At 31.7% G+C, this 23,712-nt stretch overlaps 2 protein-coding genes across 20 annotated transcripts in view; one reads left to right on the top strand and one right to left on the bottom strand.

The window, feature by feature from the left end:
* Liprin-alpha (PTPRF interacting protein alpha) overlaps positions 1-20,684 on the bottom strand; it is a 30,696-nt gene extending 10,012 nt beyond the window's left edge. For 7 of the 19 annotated variants that reach the window (XM_015324194.2, XM_015324204.2, XM_089175263.1 and 4 more), the window contains exons 1-8: positions 17,684-20,679; positions 3,991-4,092; positions 3,663-3,827; positions 3,462-3,536; positions 3,013-3,108; positions 1,815-2,045; positions 353-640; positions 130-273 (exon numbers count right to left, since the gene is read on the bottom strand). In XM_015324194.2, coding sequence (XP_015179680.1) covers positions 130-273; positions 353-640; positions 1,815-2,045; positions 3,013-3,108; positions 3,462-3,536; positions 3,663-3,827; positions 3,991-4,092; positions 17,684-17,932 — 1,350 coding nt within the window. In that variant the 5' untranslated portion in view covers positions 17,933-20,679. Of the gene's footprint in view, positions 1-129; positions 274-352; positions 641-1,814; positions 2,096-3,012; positions 3,109-3,461; positions 3,537-3,662; positions 3,828-3,990; positions 4,093-17,683 lie in introns of those variants that run through there. The other 12 variants (XR_001475968.2, XR_001475969.2, XM_015324195.2 and 9 more) reach the window with 10 other exon arrangements.
* Positions 20,685-21,384: 700 nt separating this feature from the next.
* Positions 21,385-23,580, top strand: LOC107068121 (uncharacterized). The gene is made up of 4 exons (XM_089175271.1): positions 21,385-21,583; positions 21,665-21,839; positions 22,249-22,636; positions 22,749-23,580. The coding sequence occupies exons 1-3, from the start codon at positions 21,506-21,508 to the stop codon at positions 22,536-22,538; spliced, it is 543 nt and encodes a 180-aa protein (XP_089031397.1). The 5' UTR covers positions 21,385-21,505; the 3' UTR covers positions 22,539-22,636; positions 22,749-23,580.
* Positions 23,581-23,712: the final 132 nt, after the last annotated feature.

Here is a 23,712-nt window from a genome sequence, read left to right as displayed (position 1 = left end):
GATGCAAGATATATTAAGAACAAGCTTTCTAGAGAGAGACATGTATTTATATTTGAAAGTTTTCAGTAAAAGTGCAGAGGAATAAAAAAGGGAAAATTGACAGTGCAATTATATGATTCCCCTGCGTACCTGGTTGGGCCTCCTCACCTGGGTCAGAGCCTCCATCCTCTGCTTTAATTGTTCTTCCATTTCAGGTAATTTAGAATATTGAGTTAATTTTTGTTCTGCAAGTTCCAATTTTTCTTGTATAGCTGCTATCTTTTCTTCTTGAAGCTATAATGGGTTAAAAGAATGTTATTTTATAAATATTACCAATTTGATTAGATTCAATCGAATGTCTGCGCTAAAATACCTTCAATTGAGCCTTCTTATGTTGAAGCTCCTGTTCTAATTTCTCATTGAGATCCTGTAAGCTAGTTGATTCCCGTTGAGCATTGAGATAACGTTTCTCAAGAGTTGCAATCCTTTCTTCTTGGTCCTCTTTCTGCGCAACATTTTCACACAGATCTCTTTGCAACTTAACATTGATCTCTTGAGTTTTAAGAAGATCCTTTTGGGTTTTAGAAAGGGTTTCTTCTAATTCTGCAACTCGTCCGCTCAATTCCGCTACACGTCGTTGCCATGTATTTAATTCAGTACTCTGAAACGATAAACAAATGTTCTTAATTATAATTATAATAAAATAAGTCTAATTAAACGGGTTAATGTGGTATTAGTTTTATATATACGAAAAAGTGTTTAGAAAATAATTTTGTAGAAAACATATATTTCTGTAAGACTATTATATTGTATTATATCAAAATAAATGCAAAATTAATAATGTATATAAATATATTACAGTAAAGAGTCAGCGTGTACCGAATTGTATATAATGTCTGTGTTAAGTATACTCATATAGAAATTATACATTTTGTTTGAAATAAATTAATATTCAAATAAAATCAGTTATGATATAATTGCTAAACATGCAAGTACAATATGCTTGACATATACAGTCATTCCACATCGTGCCATAGGCATTGTTCATTTAAGATAAGATATTATAGTAATAAATGCTTTGAAAGTTTTATATATTATCTGAATGATATTAAAATATTACGAATATAATTTTTTATTAAAAGTTTTATATGAATTATGTAATTTGATAAATTAATAAAGCATATCATATCTAATATAAAAATGAATATTATTTCTAACGATTTGAATTAAATTAAACCTATATAACTACATTGAATTTTATATTATTTATAATGATATAATAAAATATAATATACCAATTTACAAATGAATATAATTGAATTTATTAAAGGCCCTACATCTTTAGTTATTTATCTTACAATAATCAATGATATATATCTAACATATATCTTTAAAATAACTTATTATTAAATGAAACATCATGCATTTTAGTTATAAATAATTTAATAAGTAGAACTTATTATATATTAAAGAAAAAAAAAGATCGTATAATATTATTTTAATAATTAAAATAATATTTGATAAAGTATATTTATTTTTCAAGAAAAAGAATGAAAAACATAGTACCGAATAAGTGTGTAAAATTTATTACGTTATGCATTTATTAAATATAGATTACAATAGAAATTGAATCACACATGCAAAACATACTTTTAAAACGCTTTTAATTCTGTATAACATTTTATTATGGAATATATCATATACTTTGTTATAAATAGAGAAAAAGAGTAAGTAATAAAGTAACGAATACATTTAACATTTGATATATTTAGAGATTTACCTGAATCTCTATAACGGTAATGTTTCTAGCATCTTGCTATAAAACAGTTCCATACCTGTTTATCAAGAGTGGCTTGCAAATCTATTACTCGTACTGCCGAATCCTGGTCGGATGGGTCAAGACTGCCATTGCTCAATCTGCTTGCTATCTCTGTTGGCTTCTCTGTACCTAGCTTTTGTATTGCGTGTTGCTGTTGTAACTGCTGCTGTTGCTGTTGTTGTTGTTGTAGCTGCTGTGGAAGCTGCTGCTGTGGCTCCTGCTGACTTTCAGCCTGCTCAGTCTCATTCTGCCCGATCACAACACTACATTCAGAATGCCTCGCTCGCATTGCCTGTCCTGCATTGCCGCGTAATTCCCAAAATCTACATATAACAGCTACGCGAACTATAATACTACCGTGCACTACTGCTGAAGATGCATTCTTATGGATGCAAGGAGTAAGAGATGGATGAAAAAAAGAAATAACTAATATAAACCTATCACTGAATTAGAAATTTATAAATATTTCATTTTTACTAAATTAAAAATATTAAGTTATTTATTAGAACATAGAAAGGATGGTAATATTTAATATCACTAATTGTAAGTAAAAATAATTAGGAAGTTTTTCTTTCGTAAAAAATTATATCATCGTTAATCCCAATAATAAATTCGAAACGATAACGTCATAGTCGAGAAACGATACTCTTTTTATTGTTTTTGCATAAAGATTATACTTTCTAGATTTTTAAACATTTTTCAACTTTTATGATTTCGTTTTGTCAAGAGGTCAATAATCCTACGTACACATTATTCACATATTTGAGAAATGTACAACCGATGAAAAATGAGATGAAAACGATAAGGAAGAAACCGAAATCATTAATAATAATCCTCTACTAATTCGCCGATTATTTGAAACAGAAGAAGAAGAAGAAGAAGAAGAAGAAGAAGAAGTAGAAGTAGAAGTAGAAGTAGAAAGAGGTTTATCTTTCGAATACAGTGTGCAACTGTAAGGATACCAAAAAAGGTAATCCATTTGCTTTGAGTAAACAAAGTAGCCGGCGAAAGAGGATTTTTATGCTAAACACGAGCATGCGTAGTGAAATATTCCATAAATGCAATTCATGACTCTTAAACATTTCGAACACCTCCATGTACACATGATCAATGCGAGATATGAAATATAGCAGTGTGTGTGAAATTTTTTTGGTGACGAGTGTATATATGAATGTGCAATGTTGTTGTACCAAGAAACGTTGTTTGTTCCATACCTTGTTTTGTTGTTGACCGTCATCCGTTTGACCATTTTCTTTAGGTTTGTCATCGGTGGCTTTAGGCGTAATTCCACTTACTTTATACTGTTGAAGCTGCAATTCAAATGATTAATAATGCGTATAATTAATAAAATAATCATCAAAAGAATTTCGCGAAATATTGTCCAAAATAATTCGTGCTATTTTATTAAAAATATAGTATATAATAGTTGAATATTAAAATAATAAAGTAATTCTCGCGTTCGATAAGAGAGTTCTCGTTAAGAAAGTATTGCAAAAAAAAAGAAATGAACGTTTCCAAAAGTAGATCTTGACCTATAAAAATTTAGGAGACTCTCTCCTATATTCTCATATACATGCATAGAAAAGTATTTGTAATTTATTTTAATTTTTTATCTCGTTGAATATGGCACAAATTTTTCAAACAGATCAATCAAATGACGTACCTCTTCTTTGGTATGGGCCAGTTCCTCTTCGAGGGTCGTATTCCTTTCAAGAGCTACACGCAATCGTTCGCGTACCTAAAAATTAAGGGAAATAAGAAAAAAAATGGAAGAAAAAAAAAGATTAGAATCGATAAAAAAAAATCCTTCTCTTCAAAAAACATACAAATACGAATATTTTAAATATACGACAAAGTTATGTACCTTCTCGTCCAAAGCTTTGTGATGTTCGAACAAACTCTTTAAAGCTTTTAGTACTTCAACTTCTGACGACACGCCCGATTGTGCAGCGGCTTGACGTTTTACGACCGTCATCCTCAGCGATCGTTCGTGTCGAGAAACCAAACATTCTAGATGTTCTAGTAGAAGCTGAACAATCAATAAATGTATCGTCCAAGATAATAATGTTTTGATTCTTTTTTTTTTTATAAACAATACAGTACCTTACTACGAGACATTAAATATTAATATAAATTGCATATACAAATATTTATATTTTATATAATTTAAAACATAAATAATATCAACGTACACGTGTGTTGTTGCGTTCTGCTTTCAATTCTGATATTTCTTCTTCTCTCTGTAAAATGTTTTCACGAGCTGCTGCTAATTCCTTCGTCAATTGTGAAAGTTCCTGTAACATTAAGCATTAAATGTATATTGTTAATTAATAAAATTTTTTTTTAAATCTTTGAAGATTTTTACAACAGAATCGATGATTCAACAACAACAACAACGACAACAACAAAATTATCAAAAAATATATCAACAAATTATCGTCAACTATCGCAGGTATCGAGATATTTTTACTAAAAATTATTTGTAAATATGCTCGTCAAAGATTGAAAATGTGTTTTTAAATATAACAGATACAATGTGATAGACGTAAACTAGATTTATTCTTTCGAAATGTTAAACGTTAAATAATTTCTGCTAGGAGAAAATATGAATATTTAAAAAGCATCGTCACTTTTGTTCATACCTTTAAATTTATCTCCGAGAAAGAGTATAGAAGAAAGAATAAACGGAAAGAAGTAGAATGATGAAAGGTTTAAGAGGGGAAAAAAGAGGGAGGGAGAGAGAGAGAAATTTAGGTCATCGCGAAAGATCGTCGTCGATACGAGAAAAGAGAAAGAAAAATATAGGTCGCTATATTAATCGTCCTTTAAAGCAAATTATTCATATCCTTTGATCCCGTGTACGTCGATACTTCTACGAAGAAACTGAATTAATCTAAACTTTTATGGGATTACTTCTTCACATTTTAACTAACTATCGATTTGTAATTTTTAAAGTGGCACAAATCTCATTTTGTTTTTAAATTAAAATATTTAATACATTCGTATTAAACTTAGGAAAAAAGTTTATTTTCTATTTTTCTTCTTTAGATATACAGGTAACCCTCCTATAACACGGTAGATAGGTTCCTAGAAAATGCCGTGTTATGTGACACCGTGTTGTATGAGACTTTTGTTTTAAGGCCATGAAGATGAAAAGAAATACTTTCCGCCACACTGTATCTTTAAGACGGCAAGCCTCGCCGCGGCTGTAAAAGTACAGTGTTGTACAAAGGTTTTTTGAAAGGAAACCGTGTTATAGAATGCCGTGCTGTAAGAGGGTTCCCGCAATTGAATCGTGTTATAGCAAAACCGTGTAAAAAAATTCCATGTTGTAGGAGGGCAATCTGTACTTCAATTTTTATCGATAAAAATAATTTCTCATAGCTGTGGAAAAATCATAATTTTTCATTAGGATAAAAAATTATATTGTTACTATTAAAATAAATGACTTCATTTCGAATAAGTAAGGTAATAAAGATAATGAGATAAAACATCTTTAAAATTCAATAATAAAAATTAATAAAAATCTATGACGATTACTATCTCATTGAGTAAATTACTCTTTCGATAAGAAGCATTAAGCTTTGTTTAAATTCGATTACTTTAGTTTTATTTCATGAAAAACGAATCGCAAGCATGCACATAGACGCGCGTAAGCGAAAACATACACCAACTACACGCGTATGCATTTTTCTTCATTTTCCTTCTAATCTTTCGCATAATTATTAGATATTTTTTGTTTATTTAATATCCTAATAATTATTTCCAATGGAAAAAACGTGTCGTAAAGAATACCGATAGCATTGTCATGAGTAATACTTTATCTCGTATGTTTAATGTTATTCTTGGAACGATTATAATTAACATTCAATCGTGATAGAACAAATTTCTCGCTTCGTGTCTCCTATCGATTATAGAATTATACCAAAACCAAAGAATATCGAAAAGAAAAACATAGATGAAAGAGTAATACCTTCTTATTCCTCTAGATACTCGAGATGCAAAAAAAAAAAAATAAAAAAAAAGAATACAGAAGAAGAATTTCCGTTCGCATCATCTCACTGCTATTTTAATGACATGATACGGAAACGTATAGCGCGCAATACCTGCATAATAATGAGAAATCATCAGACTTTATTACGTGAATTCAAAGTTATGCAAATGGAGAAGAAGCCTTTTCTCTCTCTCTCTCTCTCTCTCTTTATTTTTTTTTTATATTTATAATCGATGGTAAGTTTTTTACGCTTTTCTCGACATTCCTATTTATTACAACATTACGACATTTTTCGACTCATTTTGTATTCATAAATTGACGTCTATAATCGTCATTTGCATACGTATCCCCCTTCTATAAATATATGGAGAACAAAAAATCGCATCAATCATTTATTTAAAAAAATAAAAATAAAAAAAAAACATTGAACGAGCCGACGCGTTAAAAAAACTTAGTTCATTTTGAATAAAACCTAAACTTACAAAAAAAAAAAAAATAATAATAAAAGTCGACTGTACCATTATTCGGCGGCATTAGGCTCACAAGTCCTTGCATATATTATATAAAAAGTTCGATCAAGAGAAGGTGTGTACACAAGACGTGCGTGTATGTGTGATGCGTGAGTGCATGCTGCGTGTTTTAGCAGTGAAAGAGAATGAGTGTATGAGAGGGGTGTAGAGAGGTGGAGAGGAATAGGAGAGGAAAGGGACAAGGGGTACCCCTCAACGCATAACACACGTCCTCGCTTATGTTCGCACGAACGCATAGTACACGACATGCGTTCGCGGTTCAATAACGCGGCGCAGGTTGGAAACTATGCAAACGATTGCTGCAATATCCGCACCCCTGTTGTCTGATCGCGAGGATAGAAACGCGTTATTCTCGCGTTTACCGTGATTGTAAGATGTAGCTTTCCCTGCTTCTTCGATGACACTCCATCCGCGATACAACACAAACGCAACGCAACACCGAGTCAAGTTTGTTTCTTTTATTATTCTGCCAAGATAATATTCATAGAAAATATAAGTTTGTCGTTTTATTCTTTCTATTCGTAATTGTTTAAGAATAAAACTAACATCTAATTGTTGATTGAACATAGAAATAATATATACACAGGTATATATATATTTTAATTTAAATATATAAATTATTGAAATCAATTATTATTTTACCATCATCGTTTGTATATAACATTTTTTTTTACTACTAAATTGTACGGATAAAAAATTAATAATTGTTTATTAAACGTTATCATTTAAACGCATTAACAAATAAACCGAGACAGAAATAAAAAAAAATAATCGTCGAGATATTTGAAATAATGGAGGAAGAAAGATGGCGAAAGAAGACTTGGAGTCAGCGAACGGTTTGAAAGAAGGAAAGAAAGAACGGTGGGAACAGGGGAAAAGGAGGAAAGAAAGAGAAAGAGAGAGAACTCGCACACGTTATGACTGAATCGTCGTGCACGCGAGCAGTTTCATTCATACGTGGATTTAGGCTTCGTTCGCAATGAAACAAGCACTCGAGAAGCAGCTTCGTGGGCAATTTAATTCTCTTTTATCGTGCGACCTCTTCCACCCTTTCTTCCTCTTTCTCTTTCTTTCTCTATCTCTGGGTCAATATAAGTACAAATCCTCTCAATAGCTATGATAATGATTACTATGTATCGTATATTCGTACCTATTAACATGTTGTTTATCAGTTATGACCACATTATTCGCATTTACATGTGCCATGTGTAATTTGCGTAATTGTTAAAAGTTCGAGAAAAGGTTGCAAAATTTTTTCTTTTTTGTTCAAACTTTCGAGAACATGTTGAAAAAATTAAAGATAGTTAGAAAAAAAAGAATTGTTTCTTCATTAGGGTTAAAACTTTTCAAACCGCCCATACAATTTTATTATAAAAGTATAAATTATTACTATATTCTGTTTTTCTTTGCACGTTAGGTAATGTTTATTTTATTGTAATATTAAAAATTATTCTAGAGATTGTTAATAATTTAATAACAATAAAATCATTTGAACGTAATTATAAATATAACCGGCAGACTTGTTGCATACGATAGTTGATCAACAATATTCTGACCATATGGAGGAGAATGATAGGAAGATGAGTACATATAAATGTATAGTAATCAGGAAAGAAAATAACGAGTAAATGATTATAACCGAAAAAAGGTTGAAATAATAATTTAAAGGGAGTAACTAATCAAGTTAACGGCCTCGGCAAAGGAATAAGAGCACCTGCGATATACAAGTAATATCGTATTTCCTTTCAGTAGGTGTATCTGGTTGCCTTATATTAATAAGGTATGCATTCTCGAGGCGTGGCGAAAAATGTTTGATCGTGTGTATGTAGAAATGAGACAGAGAAATTTATACACACATACACATACACGCATGTGCATAAGAACAAGACGCATGACAAGATCTCTTCTAGCAATGACGAGATCGTCCACGAGTCTGTGGCTTCGATTTAACAGTAATATATGTATACGTGTATGTGTGTGTGTTGCATTGTGTTGAAAAGGAAAGTACTCGCCTACATTTGACAATATAAGAACAACGACGAGTTATTAAGATTTTGCTTCGTGTTGTATCAACAAAGGCAAATTGAAAAGTTTTCTATAATTTTATTTTTTTTTTAAACAAAAGTGAAATTTCAACAAAAAAAATATTTCTACGTTGGTATCAAAACTTATCAATCAATCCCCCGTTTAAATAAATATATCGAATAATTTCTCACGAGAATATCGTAAACATTTTGTCCATTACTTCCATTCATATAATTTTATCCCGATACCTAGTCAAATCGGTATTCCAATAAAATAACGAAAAAAAAGAAATAAATAAATATAAAAAGAAGGAGGGGGGGGGGGAATAAAAAAGAGTAATGGACAAATCTAACAATACGAGTTGTAAGCTTAATATGAGCCCTATGCGCATGTAACTGTGTGTGCACTAGAGGTAAACGTGCTTATTTCTTGCACGTCAACCAACCGCTGCTCTTTCTCGCACATGCGCAACTTTCGAAATATCGAATAGAGAGACCTTCCTGAATATTAAAGCCACAAACAACAATGTTGCGAGTTATAATATCTAGCGCATTTAGGCATTATTATTCATCATCCCCTTTTTATTTGATTTTATTTCCAACGATTATTTAATGCAAAATTAATCAAAATAAAATAATTGAAAATATTCATCAATTACTTGGGAACGGTTGCAATAATTAAACGATTGTCATTTGGAAAAAAATCATCGTATCGTATTATAAATAATTACGAATTTATACGAATTGATTTATATAGTATTTTGATCAACAACAAGAACAATAATTATCAAAATATATATCATTTTTTGAATTGAATTTTTCGTATAAAAGCCAAAGAGATGAAGATCTTCGAAGGTTGAGAACCCTGAGCACGATAAATGTAGGAGGTGCTGCCGCTAGCTTGGGCAAGTACAGCTGCCAAGTAAAACGATGACGACGACTACGAAGACTAGGGGACGACGAAAGTAGATACAGTGATCGACAACTATGATCGACATAACTATGATCGACGGTTGTTGGAATGAAAGAAAAAAGAAAGAGAGAAAGAGAGAGAGAAAGAGAATCGAGGTCGGGTAGGTGAGTGTACAACACAACAACAGTAACAACGAAGAGTTGTACGTGAGTAAAAGCTCTTATGTTAGTATTCTCTTTCCTTCTTGCAATCGTCGTCATTGTCGTTGTCCTCCTCGTTCTCGTCGTTATCGTTGTCGTTGTCGTTGTCGTTGTCGTTGTCGTCGTCATCGTCGTCGTCGTCGTCGTCGTCGTCGTCGTCGTCGTCGTCGTCGTGTCATGGTTGCATCGTCAAGTAGAGTGTGTAAAAGGCGAGGTTCATTCATGCGCCGCCGACGGAGCGAGTGGATGGGGTGGGGTGTGTATTGATCGCAAAGTCGGCGTATATACCCCCGCGTATGTACGATAGAACGCCGGTGCATTGCACCCATGCCTCAGCTTCGTCCTAGAAATTTTTACCCCAACCGCACCATTCTATCCTCACCATTACCCGTCACCATTACCATTACGACCACCACCACTACCACCAACGTCATCATCATCATCATCATCATCATCATCATCATCATCATCATCATCATCATCATCATCATCATCATCATCATCATCATCATCATCATCATCATCATCATCATCATCATCATCATCATCATCATCATCATCATCATCATCATCATCATCATCATCATCATCATCATCATCATCATCATCATCATCATCATCATCATCATCATCATCATCATCATCATCATCATCATCATCATCATCATCATCATCATCATCATCATCATCATCATCATCATCATCATCATCATCATCATCATCATCATCATCATCATCATCATCATCATCATCATCATCATCATCATCATCATCATCATCATCATCATCATCATCATCATCATCATCATCATCATCATCATCATCATCATCATCATCATCATCATCATCATCATCATCATCATCATCATCATCATCATCATCATCATCATCATCATCATCATCATCATCATCATCATCATCATCATCATCATCATCATCATCATCATCATCATCATCATCATCATCATCATCATCATCATCATCATCATCATCATCATCATCATCATCATCATCATCATCATCATCATCATCATCATCATCATCATCATCATCATCACCACCACCATCATCATCACCATCATCATCATCATCATCATCATCATCATCTTCTCCTTCTCCTTCGTCTTCTTCTTCTTCTTCTTCTTCTTCTTCTTCTTTACCTTCTACTACTCTTCCCCGTTCCATAGTAGATTTTCTCTCTCTCCCTTTCTTTCTGTTGCTTTTACCACAATCGCTCCTCTTTTCCATACTAACCACTACCATTCAACCTTTTTCGCCGCGACCCTTTCCACGCTTTCAACGTTACGCGTCGAAATCGAGAGCGGGTCAGTTTTACGACGACGTTCGATCGTGTACAATAATAAAAATATAAAAAAAATATACGAAAAATTAGAATATTAGCTTGATCAAAATGTTTGTAGAAACATTTTTTGCTATTTATTTATTTTAACAACTAGATTTATGAACGTTTTATTTGTTATTTGTTTAAAAAACTTACAAATATTGTTTTAATGAAAAGATTGGTAGAAGGGAGGAATTAAATATTTACGTATATTTCTTCATTACCGCATTACAAATTAACATATATTTTTTAAAAAAGTAATACTTAAGTTTTACATATATGTAACAAAAAACATTTGTAATAAATTGACTAAATTCGTAAAATCTAGTGTTAAATATAACATAAATGAATTTATTGGACGATTTCTAATGTACACACAACAATAATTAATTTTTTTACTATTCTTTTTTTCATTATTAAATAACTAAATGTTTTAATCAAAGTATAAAATATTTGAAGTTACATATCGCGATCGATCATTGGTCAAACTGTACGGTCCAATATGCAGTATATACAAGCTCTATAACCGAAATTCTGTTGAAATTTTAACGAACGCTAACGAACGGACAAACAAAGAGATCGATATTAATGATGGAAGAAAACAATGGATGATTATTGATAAAAATAATAACGTAGAAACGACAGATAGTAGACCGAGCAACTCGTTGCCCTTCGTACTTTGGATCGTTACGAAGATAGGGCCGATAGAACACGCATAATATTCATCTTTAAAATTGCAATATGAAGAGCTCTATAATCGTTCTCGTAACAAATATGTGTGTTGATAATTATGAAACTGACATAAGTTAATAAAAAGAAAAATTTAACAAAATTAATTTGATGAAATATTTCACATTATAATTGTTTACGTTATAAAATAAATCAATTTTTTTTTCGTTTACTTAGACTATTCATAATTGCCAATCACATACACATGTGGATTGAAAAGTTTTGACCCTAACGAAAAAACCATTTTTTAAACAGACTCAAAACACTCTTAACCCGCCCAGGAAAATATACAATATATTCTATTAATTGAAGTATTTAATTAATACGTTAGAAAAAAATCTAACTAACTTCTACTCATTATACTAATCGTAAGCTTAAGTGAGAAAATAAATAGGAGAAGCCATTGTTAGCACTGAACGATTAGAAGGGGAAAAAAAGGTAAATGACCTCGGAGAAAATATACAACATAAAATTCGCATCCTTCTTTGTTTATCAAATGCATCTAGATGCTATGGGAGAATACTTGGATCAAATATCGAAAGTGCATGCATGTATATATATTTAACATCAAACTTTCATGTGTACTGATTTCTGTCTCTGAATATCTTTTAAACGCTTAATTTAATCGCAAAAACATAAGACACCATTTTTATAGAGCAGTTAATTTCCTACAAAAATTTGTATTGTGCACTTTTTAATAGTCATTTATTGTCGAGTTATAAAATTCATAAACAAAAATGAAATTTGTCTTAAAATAATCAAACTTAAATCTTCAATATCATTCAAATGGTAAGGTTTGCGAAAAAAATATAAGATACCTTTTTTGTAGAGCATTCAATTTCCTACAAAATTCTTCTAGAACATTTTTCTGTACAATCAATTAATGATGAGTATGAATTTTATTCTATTGTACTGAGAAAAAATAAAAAACTGCGATGCGGAGGATCTTTCTATTAAAATTAAGAGCTCATATTTGGTAAAAATTCTTTTAAGGTGTCTAGCAATCCATTTTTTTGTGGCACTTGTAAAAAAAAAATAATTGATTTTTTACCCACCCTAATACATATATATATATATGCAATATGGGACATCCAAAGGCAATTAAAGCACAGGGGGATTTCTCTCAACGTTCTCATAGAGATCCCAACGCGACATGTCCGTTTTTCTCTCTCGCTAATTCTATTTAACTAATCAACTCGAGAAATGAAGAACCCCGAAGAATTCAACCTGTTAGCGAGATCACTTAACGTCGACTTGATATTCGAACGTAATTCATTCTCTCTCATGCCACGAAGATTAAAGTGAATAACAAATTGAACTTAAATTACGAACGATGTTGTTATCAAACGAATACGATCAACGATAAAAGGATTATAAAAGGTTCAAACGCGATAAGACGAAATAATGAATGAATTAACCGATGAAAAAGACAACGCGTTATATTACATAAAGAAAATAATTACATAACCGTAAAACCAACCAGACTGAAACTTGGCGGCAGACGCGGACCGTGTGTTTCATTAAAAAGTTTTATTTAATTCAATCATTCCGATTCTTATTAAAAACTTGAATGAATTCAAATTGAAATGAAAAGGTTGCCTTTAAAAGCAATCTTGTTATTTAGAATATTATCGTAAAATGTTCAACGTTAGCAAATATTTAGTAACTAAGGAAAGGCTCCCTTTTTTTTCTTTTTTTCTTATTGGCCTTGGCTATTAATCATGTTTTTTTAATATAAAAATAAAACGAGTTAATTTTATCAAAGATTCAGCAACAAGCACCGATTTGATTCTATTGATTCGGTATACACTTGGCTTACAAACGAGTAACTTTAGAAATTTATACTGATTAGCCAAATTATCAGAAGCGATTATACAAATATTAACATTGCCAATAGAATTCGTTTACAATATTTTATCCGGAAACGAGAACGTAGCGTAATACAACGCGATATCGAATATAATTTGGCATTTATACAAAATAATTTATATACATACAAAAAATTGGATATAAAAAATCGTTCTAATAATTAATTTTTGTTTTGTTTTTTTGATTGATTATCAATTAATAAACGTTCATCCATTGTTTCCTCGTGTTCCTCGAATAATAAAAATTAATTGCTCATTATCTTCCATTATTTTCATAATAAACAAATTTAATTCATTCAACAGCATGTATTTCAACTCGTTCAAAAAATAAAAAAATAAAAATAAACGATGTTTATACAAATCCGTAATGACAATAAATTATACAACGACTTTTTTTATCGTTGATTTGGGTAGACGAGTTGTACAATGATCGAATGATATCGAACATATGCGATAAAGCGAATCGATTATCTATATATCAATAAGATCTATGGTATGCAGAAATGATCTATCTAAGTAAAAATTAGTTAAACTGATTGGAAAAGAAGGAATTATTAATAATTACGTTAATCAATGCTATGCAAATGTTAAAAGATTTTTAATTGAATTCCCGTCAATCGTTTTATTCTTTTCTAATATGTTTACTCAGCAAACGCTATTTTTTCGCAGCATACTAAAAGTTCACTGATCAAGGGCAACACGTTGTAAGATCTTTTCGGTTCTAAAATTAAGCACAAAAATATCATCTAATAAAATGGATCAGAGTAAAAAATATAAAAGAATTATATTTTATAGATTATTGAAAGTGTTCTCTTTGGGAGATTTCTTTTTAACTATTTGTTCATCAGATTATTTTATATCCTAATTATAAAAAATATAATTTATGCAAAATCTGATCAGAACAACAATTATGCTTACACACGCTCGAATCAAATATATAATTAAAAAAGAAAAGTGCGTTTAACAGAAATGACATATTATATAACGTAAATAAAATTTAAAATGAAATAATTCATTACTAACATGAGACAACGTATTATTTCTCAATGATAGACATTTTTTTATCTAAAAGCTCACGATCCCTTACCAAAGAAACTCATAAAATGAATCATCGATAAGCCTAAGTTGAGTTATTTTCAATATAGATATCATAAAAAAACAATATTTACACTGTATAAATCATAGATAATTCAAAAGATTATGTCATAAGATAGAAAAAGCGCAACAGAGCGTCATTCACGAATGAAAGTACGAGGTTACCAAACATTTTTCTCTATTTTTTTCTTTTTTTTCTATATTCCTCTCGCACGTACATAAAAGCCAATAAGACAACGAATGGATCGATATAACCAGCAGTTTCTCTCCCTTATCCTGAGAATATATCGGTGTTCTACATCGTAAGTTCTTTCCTTTCCTCCCTTATTACGAACACCTGCTTGATATTTATTTATGTTTGAAGAGAAATCATGTGAAACGAACTAAGATGAGAGTATAGGCAAGATCTTCATTCGTTTAGGTTCTTTTTTTTATAATAGATATACGATTAGATTACTTACAAATAATCCTTCTGCGATATCTATCACTTGATACGTAATTTTCAAATAAAAGAATAACATAAACAAACAAAAGAATACATTAATGAATCTGTGAGAATAAACAGTTTATTTTGAAAATCGCATAATTCATTGTACTAAGAAAAAACGCTTAAAAAAACAAAACTGTACTATCTGAGATGGTTCCTTTTACCTATATTTTAATTATACCGTTAATTAACAAAACTTCTTTTAACAAAATCACGATGATTTTTATCTTGTATTTTTAATCAAAATAAATGACTGAAATGTATGTGGCTTTTTCTAGCGCGACTTGATATAATAAATACAAAGCTAATTATAAATGCAAAATATATATTTATATAGTTCGTAAAAATTAGAAAGGTATGCAGTTCTTACGTTGCATGTATATACACATATACACATAGATATTATGCAAGATCGAAAAGCATTTGCATGTTAACCATATCGATCCATCCGCATACCGTTGGAATTGGACCAAATCACGGACAATATCGATTCTTGAACCGGACGTAACTCTTTATACGCGTGATGCACATTAGGTCAGCTCGATTTAACGCGTCATCTTCCTAGTTGTATTTGACATACATTTATATAAACACATTGAAATAAAAAAGATTTTCTATCGATTATCCCGATGATTGATGCTTAAAACAATAAGAGTTTAAATCTTTTTTATGTCTTATCATCATCGATGATTTAAAACGGTAATATCGATTATTATCTTTCAATTATCGAAAACGAGCATGGATCTCTATCGTTGTATACGTGATTCGCTGTTTGAATTTTCGCGCGCAAATTGAAACTACAAACGAGAGGAAGACGTTGTTCCGATGAAATTTATCGTATTCAAAGATTCTTCGAATGGTAGACGAAAAAACATAGGGAGATTAATTAGTATTACATAGTAATTACCGAATGAATGATATTTCAAAATGAGAAATAACTATCTGCGAAAAGAAGCCGATTACACAATTAGTAATGTGCATATCTCTCGCGAAAGTAGGACAACGCGCAAAGATAACGCGGATAACTGAATAGTCTTGAATCGTTTCTACCGTAATCATTACGTAAACGTTCCAGTAATTAGAGATCCATAGTAGAGTTGCGATAGAACGCAATTAGAAAAATTCTACAGTAGTCGTACAAGTTCAAGTCGTTACGTTGCATTTTAATTAATTGCGAATCCGGTCCATCTTTGTGAAAGTACGTTTCGTGGAATCGTATTGTTTCTATTTTCTTTTTATCAATCGTAAGCAAAAAAATAAAGCTATGAGAACCGATTACAGAATATTGCGATAAACACGTATCAAAGGAAAAAAGCATAAACAGGAAAATAATATACACGTAAATTACTCTAAAAGATAGTCGAATCACGAAAAGGAAGCATATGTTGAAACGAGTAAATTCGCTTGCGAGATGGGGTCCATGGGCGGGTACATCAAGCACGTTTCACAGACTACTGTGCACGTGCGAGTTGTCTTCGGTGCCTCGACCTTTCCCTCTATCTATCTATCTATCTATCTTTCTTTCTTTCTTTCTTTCTTTCTCTCTCTTTTTCTATGTCTTTGCCCCTCTTTAACCTATTACCACCCACAGCGCAAAAGTCGCGAGTTTTAAACGAGACTCTACATATAGGGTGTCTAAGGTTTTTTCTAACCAAATGATCTTTTAAGTGTATTCTATACACAAAAATAAGAAGGTAAATCATTCTATTTATATAAGTAAATTTAAAACTTTGTTGTTCAAAATGCTAACCACATACACGAATGCCAATCCAACATTGCTGCTGAAGAAAATAAACTTTTTTTCCATAATTTTGAATGCACATTCAAAAAAAACTTGAGAGATTCTGTGCTCTTTTACGAGGAAATCAGCGTTGAACTCTCTTACAGCGAATTGAGTATTTTCCGTTGCACAAATCATACACGTAACTAATGCCTACATATTTTTGATTTGAAAATATTTTCGGCATTTTTCGATTGGTAATATTCAACGAGAAAATTTCAAGAGAACTGATATCTATTGAAATTCGCTTAATCGATTCGCTATAGTATAAACAAAATAGATAAGCGTAGAAAAAGATAAATATAATCGTCTGGAAAGTTAGGAACAATCCCATTACTGTCAATGTAAACATAATAATAATTTGTGTAAATGTGAACATTTATAATTTTCATAATAACTTTTTAATGAAGCTTTAAATGATCTATGTTAATATAACATTTTTTCTTCTTTTCGTGGATAAAATACGTTTTACACCGTTTGACCAGAAAACCCTCAGACACCCTTATATAGAGGGTGAGATAAAAATCGATTTTTCAAGAGATTCTTTGGGGGAAGTAATTTATTCATGCAATGATATGCGGTTACAACTAAAGTTTTGCACAAAAATGACAAAAATTAAAACAGTCGTTCCAAAACTTAGATAACAATCTTCCGATTATATTTCGCCATATGTAAATCAATAATTAAAAACGATATGTGTATTAAATATAATAGACACAAATTAATGAGAACAAACGAATATGAACAAATGTTAAAAATTAATAAATAAAAATGCAAAAATAAATTTTTGCTTAAAATTGTTTGGAGGAAAGTGACTTTTATCTCACCCTGTATATAGAAAGAAAGAAATATCAAGAAAATTTGGTCGTATTTCTTATTCTAACGTAGGTGTAAGTTGAAATAATGAGATGAGAAACTCATACCTGAGGAATGTTGGCATAAATTTGACGATTAAGGGAGTCTCGTTCCTTTTCGAGTTCCCTGACTCTGGCTTCGGCTTCTTGGACCCGTTCTTGACACTCCCGCAACGAATCCATTAACTTGTCCCTTTCGTCCAACATCGAAACCATTAATTGTTCGAAGTTCGCATCCTCGCCAGAGAACTGCGAACTTCTTTGACTTATGCTGTCCTCCGCGATCGTTGGCATCACGTCACACATTGCACTCCACATTTTGATGTCGTTATTTTTTTTTTTTCACTTTTCTCTCACCTCCTCCTCCTCCTCCTGCTACTCCTCTTTCTCCTTCTCTTTCACTTCCTCCTTTCTTCACTCTTTTTTCTCTTCGTTTACACGCCCGACAAATTTTCTCGGTACTTTAGCGTGCAAAAGAACAAATTACGATGATAATAACAATGACAATGACAATGACAATGACAATGACAATAACGACGACGACGACGACGACAACGGATAACAAAAACAATGACGATGACGACAGCAGCAGCAACGATTTGTCGGTCGACGATGTATAGGCAACGACACACACACGACACTACTACACTTTATAAAGGAACACACGTGCGTGAAAGCGAAAGACAGTAAAAAAAAAGAGAGATAGTGGTATATAGATAGATGGATAAATAGATAGATAAAGATAATGAAAGAAATATAGAAAAAGAAAGAAAGAAAGAAAGAAAGAAAGAAAGAAAGAGAGAGGAGAGAGAGTAGCGACGTGCAAAAATGAAGAGAATATACCGGCTGCTTTTCTTTCTTCCCTTGCACCTTTTCTTCCTCTTTCTCACTCACATACACACAAACACGCACTCTATTCCACTCTACCGTACGTCGTCGTCGTCTTATGTTCTTGTCCTTTTCTTCTTCTTCTTCTTCTTCTTCTTCTTCTTCTTCTTCTTCTTCTTCTTCTTCTTCTTCTTCTTCTTCTTCTTCTTCTTCTTCTTCTTCTTCTTCTTCTTCTTCTTCTTCTTCTTCTTATTCTTCTTCTTCTTCTTCTTCTTCTTCTGCTTCTGCTTCTGCTTCTGCTTCTGCTTCTGCTTCTTCTTCTTCTTCTTCTCTTCGTCTTCTTTTTCTACTCCTGCTCCTTCTTCCTCCTTCTCTCTTTCACTTAATCATTTTCCTTAATCTTCGCTTCCTTCGTCCACGAGTTTTCGTAGGATCAACCAAATTGAACGACATTCAAACAAACAAAAATAAAGAAATAAATAAAAAAGGAAAATATGTAAAAATACGAAAAAGGAGAAGAGGATGTAAACCTCTCTCGCGGAAGAAGCAACGGTGACTGCTGGTAGGCGGAGTACGTAGAGGCGCGCACGGAAGTAGAGCCCTCTGACAGCACACTTATAAACCTTCTGACCACTGTCTAAAGTTTTGTGACAATCGTTTCACTGAAAATAGTAGCCACCGATTTGATGACTTTTGCTCTAATTATTTTCTACCAAAAAAATTTGTATCGCAACGAACGAATCATTGAAACTCTATTCCCAATGATGATGACGATGACGATGACGACGATGAACAAACACAACTCTGTTCATGCTCATATCCGATGTATGCAATAAAGACCACTGAATCCTTTTCCTTTCTCTTATTTTCCCTTTAATACTTGCTCCTTGTGTACTCAATTTCTTGTATTTCTTTTGCTTCTTCTCTCTTCTTTGCAATCATAAAAACGGACTATAGCAGAATTGGACCACTTGAAATAGAAATACGTTCTGGTTCGTTCGTTCTCTTTTCATTAGAATCGATCGCACAAAAATAAAACTCAACGAATAAAAACGATAATGGAGCACGCTGTTAAAACTCTTTACGAAGTCACCGTTTATATTTGCCCTTTTTCATTTGTTCTCTTCTCCACTCTCACCATTTTTATTCACTAATATTTTTGCGCTACTATTATTTCATTCATGTGTCATCGAACAGTAGCAAACTCGATATCTCTTACTCTCTCGATCTTCGTTGATGTCCAATCAACGAGGACCTTAGCCCAGAATAGAAAACAGCGATGTTGATAACGAAAATTAAAAGGAAAATAAGCAGCAATTGTTGTGCCCTTTTTCCCTGTTTCTTCTCTTTCTCCTTTTGATTTCATTCAGATAGTTACAGTTTTTCTTGCTTACATATAATTCTCCAAAAACGATTAATTCGAAAAAGGGTGAGAGAGAAAGAGAGAAAGAGAGAGAGAGAGAGAGAGAGAGAGAGAGAGATAGAAAGAGAATTCGTTTTTTTCTTCCTTATAGAAACTTCAATATGTTTGCGTTCGATTACCTCGGTGAGGACGAACAAGAAAGGAAAGAGAGAGAAAACGAGAGTTGTAGACAAAAGAGAAAATGAGGAGCACTCGTTCCTCTTCTAATCTTTCTTTGAAGAATGAGTTTTATCTCTCTCTCTCTCTTTCTTTCTTTCTTTCTTTCTTTCTTTCTTTCTTCTTTCTAGCAGTCAGTCCTTCGTGGTTATACGTATTTATTAGTTTTATTCACCGTCCAAGAGATGCCCAAAGAAATGTAAATGATAATCGCGACTCAGGACACTGGGAGTCGCGCGGATCTACGTGTGAATCTCGGCATCCCGATGACAACAGCATTATCGCGGGGAAGACCGAACACTGACACACCTACGCCGCTCGATTCCAATTATTCTTCCCCTCCCCCACGCTTTCTCTCTCTCTCTTTCTCATTTACTCACTCTTCCTATCTCTATCTTTCTTTCTTTCTCTTTTCTTTCTCCTTCTCTTTCTCCTTCTCTTTCTCCTTCTCTTTCTCCTTCTCTTTCTCTTCCTCTTTCTCTCTCTCTTTCTCTCTTTCCTTTTTCTTTCTCTCTCACACTACGTCAATTTCGGGTTTACAATTTCCCACCCTTAAGCCTATCGTTTCGCTCATGATCCTTATTCGACATGCTGTGGCCCAGAGACAGTGGCCATTTTGTATCTGACGTCATCCAACGACACTGATACAGTTCTTGTCACTGGTCCGATCACGCAAAAAGGAACGAGCGCCCTCCCAATGGCTGATTTTCATTCGATATATTGCGATTTTAAACTACCTTCATAAACATGCACATATAGAAATATTTTATTAAATATTATTATTTAATTAATTAATATTATCAACGGTATTTGCTTAATTGTTAAATTACGCATTTGAAAAGCACGTATATTAAATGTATAAAGCTATTTGATTCAACCAATCGTAGTCAACTAATTGTTAACCAATCGTATTAAAATAATTTACTACCTCGAAGCTGATTCGTTTACATGAAATACATTATGCATGTATGATTGCACCATTGCAACATTTTTGCAATTATTTAAAATTGAATTCTATGATTGGTTAGTAATATTTGGTACTGTTAAATTTAACATTTGAGAAACACATATTTTAAATGTGTAATGCTATTCGATTCGACCTATCCTAGCCAATGCATTGTTGACCAATCGTATTGAAATGATTTACCAACTTGAAATTGATTCGTTTTTATGAAATATATTGTGCACATATAATTACACCATTGAAATTATTACAACATTTTACAATTATTTGTTAGGTTTTACCAATGGTTACGTTTAGACTCATATTGCGAATTAAGAGAAGTTATGAGAGCTAATTTACGATGTAGAATTTACGATCCAAGTTTGAAATTCGATTACTTTTTATCGAATTGTTATCGCTATCAATTGGTATTAATTTTTTATCATGCTATATTTCAGATAAAGTGGTATATTTTTTAATATTACTTTTTAATTTTCAAATAAAATGTTTGATGTAATTTCTATTATTTTTTCTATTTCAAATGCTTCATGTTAATTATAAATATTTATATGAAGATATTTCAAAGGGAAATGTTGCCGAAACGGAATATGTTTCTAAAGTAAATTAATAGACGTATTTATACAAAATTCAATGTAATAATAAAAAAAGATGCGTGTATTTAAATACGTTACGTCGATAGATCAACTGCGCGCCACTTTCTGAAGAGAGAATCGCGCTACAGCGTGATGCTGTGATCAATATCGGTATTATGGCTCAGCCTCCTTTGGACCATCATCAAATGTCAGACGGATTTGAAAATAGAGGAAAAAAAGGAGAAATGAAAGCCGTAACGCATACTTGTACGTCAAGAAGTGGTAAGTACGGGTACATAATCAAATAAATGTTATCTAATAAATGTATTCCAATTTTATGTTTTTTCTTAATAAATTACATATTAAAATTTCTCTCAACGATTAAAGTTGTCTCGCTTTACCCACAGTTTTTTTAATAGCATATTACAAGTTTTACCATTTTATTTTATACGTTTAGTAAATGAATATTTAAAACAAATATTTGATTTTGTTTAATATTTACATATTTTTCCAATTTGTATTATAATTGATAAAATTACATATTTCTAATTGTTCATAAATATTAATTAATTTTTATATTTGTTGTATTAAACAATCAAACATTTTTTATTTAACAAAAAATTGTATTAATTTTTCTGTTTATTTTCAACTTAAACGCACATGACTGTTGTCAATTTTTTATTCGTTGCAGTTTTAGATTTTCCGGAAGGTGATTCAATCGAAGACATCGCTGAATCCGTCGATGAATTGCGTGAAAAATTAGCGAATATGAAGAGATTAATGGAGGAACGTAAGGGAACGACTCTGGGGGAAATCAGTGCACGTAAAAGGAAAGAAGCTTCGGATATAATAGACGGAAATTTTCTTTCTTGGATTTTTGGTTCTGCACTAATTGTCATATTGAGCGTTAGCTTTTATGCTTTTTATAATCTTTATCATGCGGTACTCAAAAAATTCCCTTCGCATCATACAGAGTTGTAAGAAAAGAAAAAGATAAAAAGATTTAAAAGATATAGAAAAGAAACATGGAGAAAGTAAGAAAAAACAGTGAAAAACCCGTCGAATGATTCGTTCGAACGGTAATTTCTGCTCACTTTTTAATTTCCCTTTGATTGTATTTCATTCAATGACGTTAAAATCGCAATAAGCGATAACAAGATTTCTTTTTCTATCGTTTTTCTATCCTTTCAGAAGACACGATACAAAAGAGAAACCAAAATGGCTAACATAACTCACCCCCAGAAGAAACACCGTATGCTGGTGTAATGCGTTTTTTCCGGTTTACGATGTAATCGTGACTAACAGACCGACGAAATCTCCGATTTCAATTATTTTAATTATCTGTAGGCAAATTGAAACAATATTGAGGCGACACGTGATATTTTTGTCCATAAAATTTTATATTACAAAAAAAAGAAAGAAAAAGTATATTTCACTTTGATCAAAATTTTAAACGTATGCATTAAGATTCTTTAATTTTTGGTTATTATTATTATTATTATTATTATTATTATTATTATTATTATTATTATTAGAGAAATTAATTGAATAATGATTTAAAAATTATGCGTAAAACACTGACACATTAAAAGGAAAAATTAGAAAGAAGAAAAAATAATAATCGGCAAAATATCGAAAAAAATGAGAAAGTGCCTTAATATGTCGTTCCGCATAATTTCTACCCCAATGTACAAAACGTGTAATCAGTATCATATAAAATTGATTAGTCGTTCAAATGTTAATTTGTTTAATTCGTTGTTAACCCATTTATAAATTTTATGAAACAGCGAAAATAATATTTATAATTAAAAATCGTTGAGAGAGTATTACGTGTTCACCTCAAAATGAATTCGAATGGAGTTCGTTCGATTACCCGATTATTTCTTAAGCACATAAATTGTAATCTCGATAATTAAATAAATAGCATTTCTTTTGCGTTACAATATTTCATTATAATCGAACTGTATAAAAATAGTGATTCCAAATGTATATACAGAGTTAATAAAAAAATAAAAGATCTCAATATTTAATAATTATTCATCAATATCGATATTAAAAATAATTTGATTATAGAAAAGACAGCAAAAATTAAATCCAGAAACAAATAGTATTTTATTTGCTAATATTTTCCTACGTACTTCGTAATCGAAAATGG

Source organism: Polistes dominula, unplaced genomic scaffold (genome assembly GCF_049000335.1).
Source record: "Polistes dominula isolate Pdom_NZ unplaced genomic scaffold, Pdom_raw_medaka contig_82, whole genome shotgun sequence".
Taxonomy (NCBI): Eukaryota; Metazoa; Arthropoda; class Insecta; order Hymenoptera; family Vespidae; genus Polistes; species Polistes dominula.
Note: the sequence above shows the minus strand (reverse complement) of the source record. Positions and strands in the feature narration are given on the sequence as shown.

Bases quoted from the DNA above. Each gene is read 5' to 3' on its own strand.
- LOC107068121 (XM_089175271.1), top strand. From the start codon at position 21,506: ATGCTTCATGTTAATTATAAATATTTATATGAAGATATTTCAAAGGGA. The intron at 21,584-21,664 runs GTAAATTAATAG...TTACGTCGATAG, and splicing joins AAACGGAATATGTTTCTAAA to ATCAACTGCGCGCCACTTTC. The intron at 21,840-22,248 runs GTAAGTACGGGT...TATTCGTTGCAG, and splicing joins TACTTGTACGTCAAGAAGTG to TTTTAGATTTTCCGGAAGGT.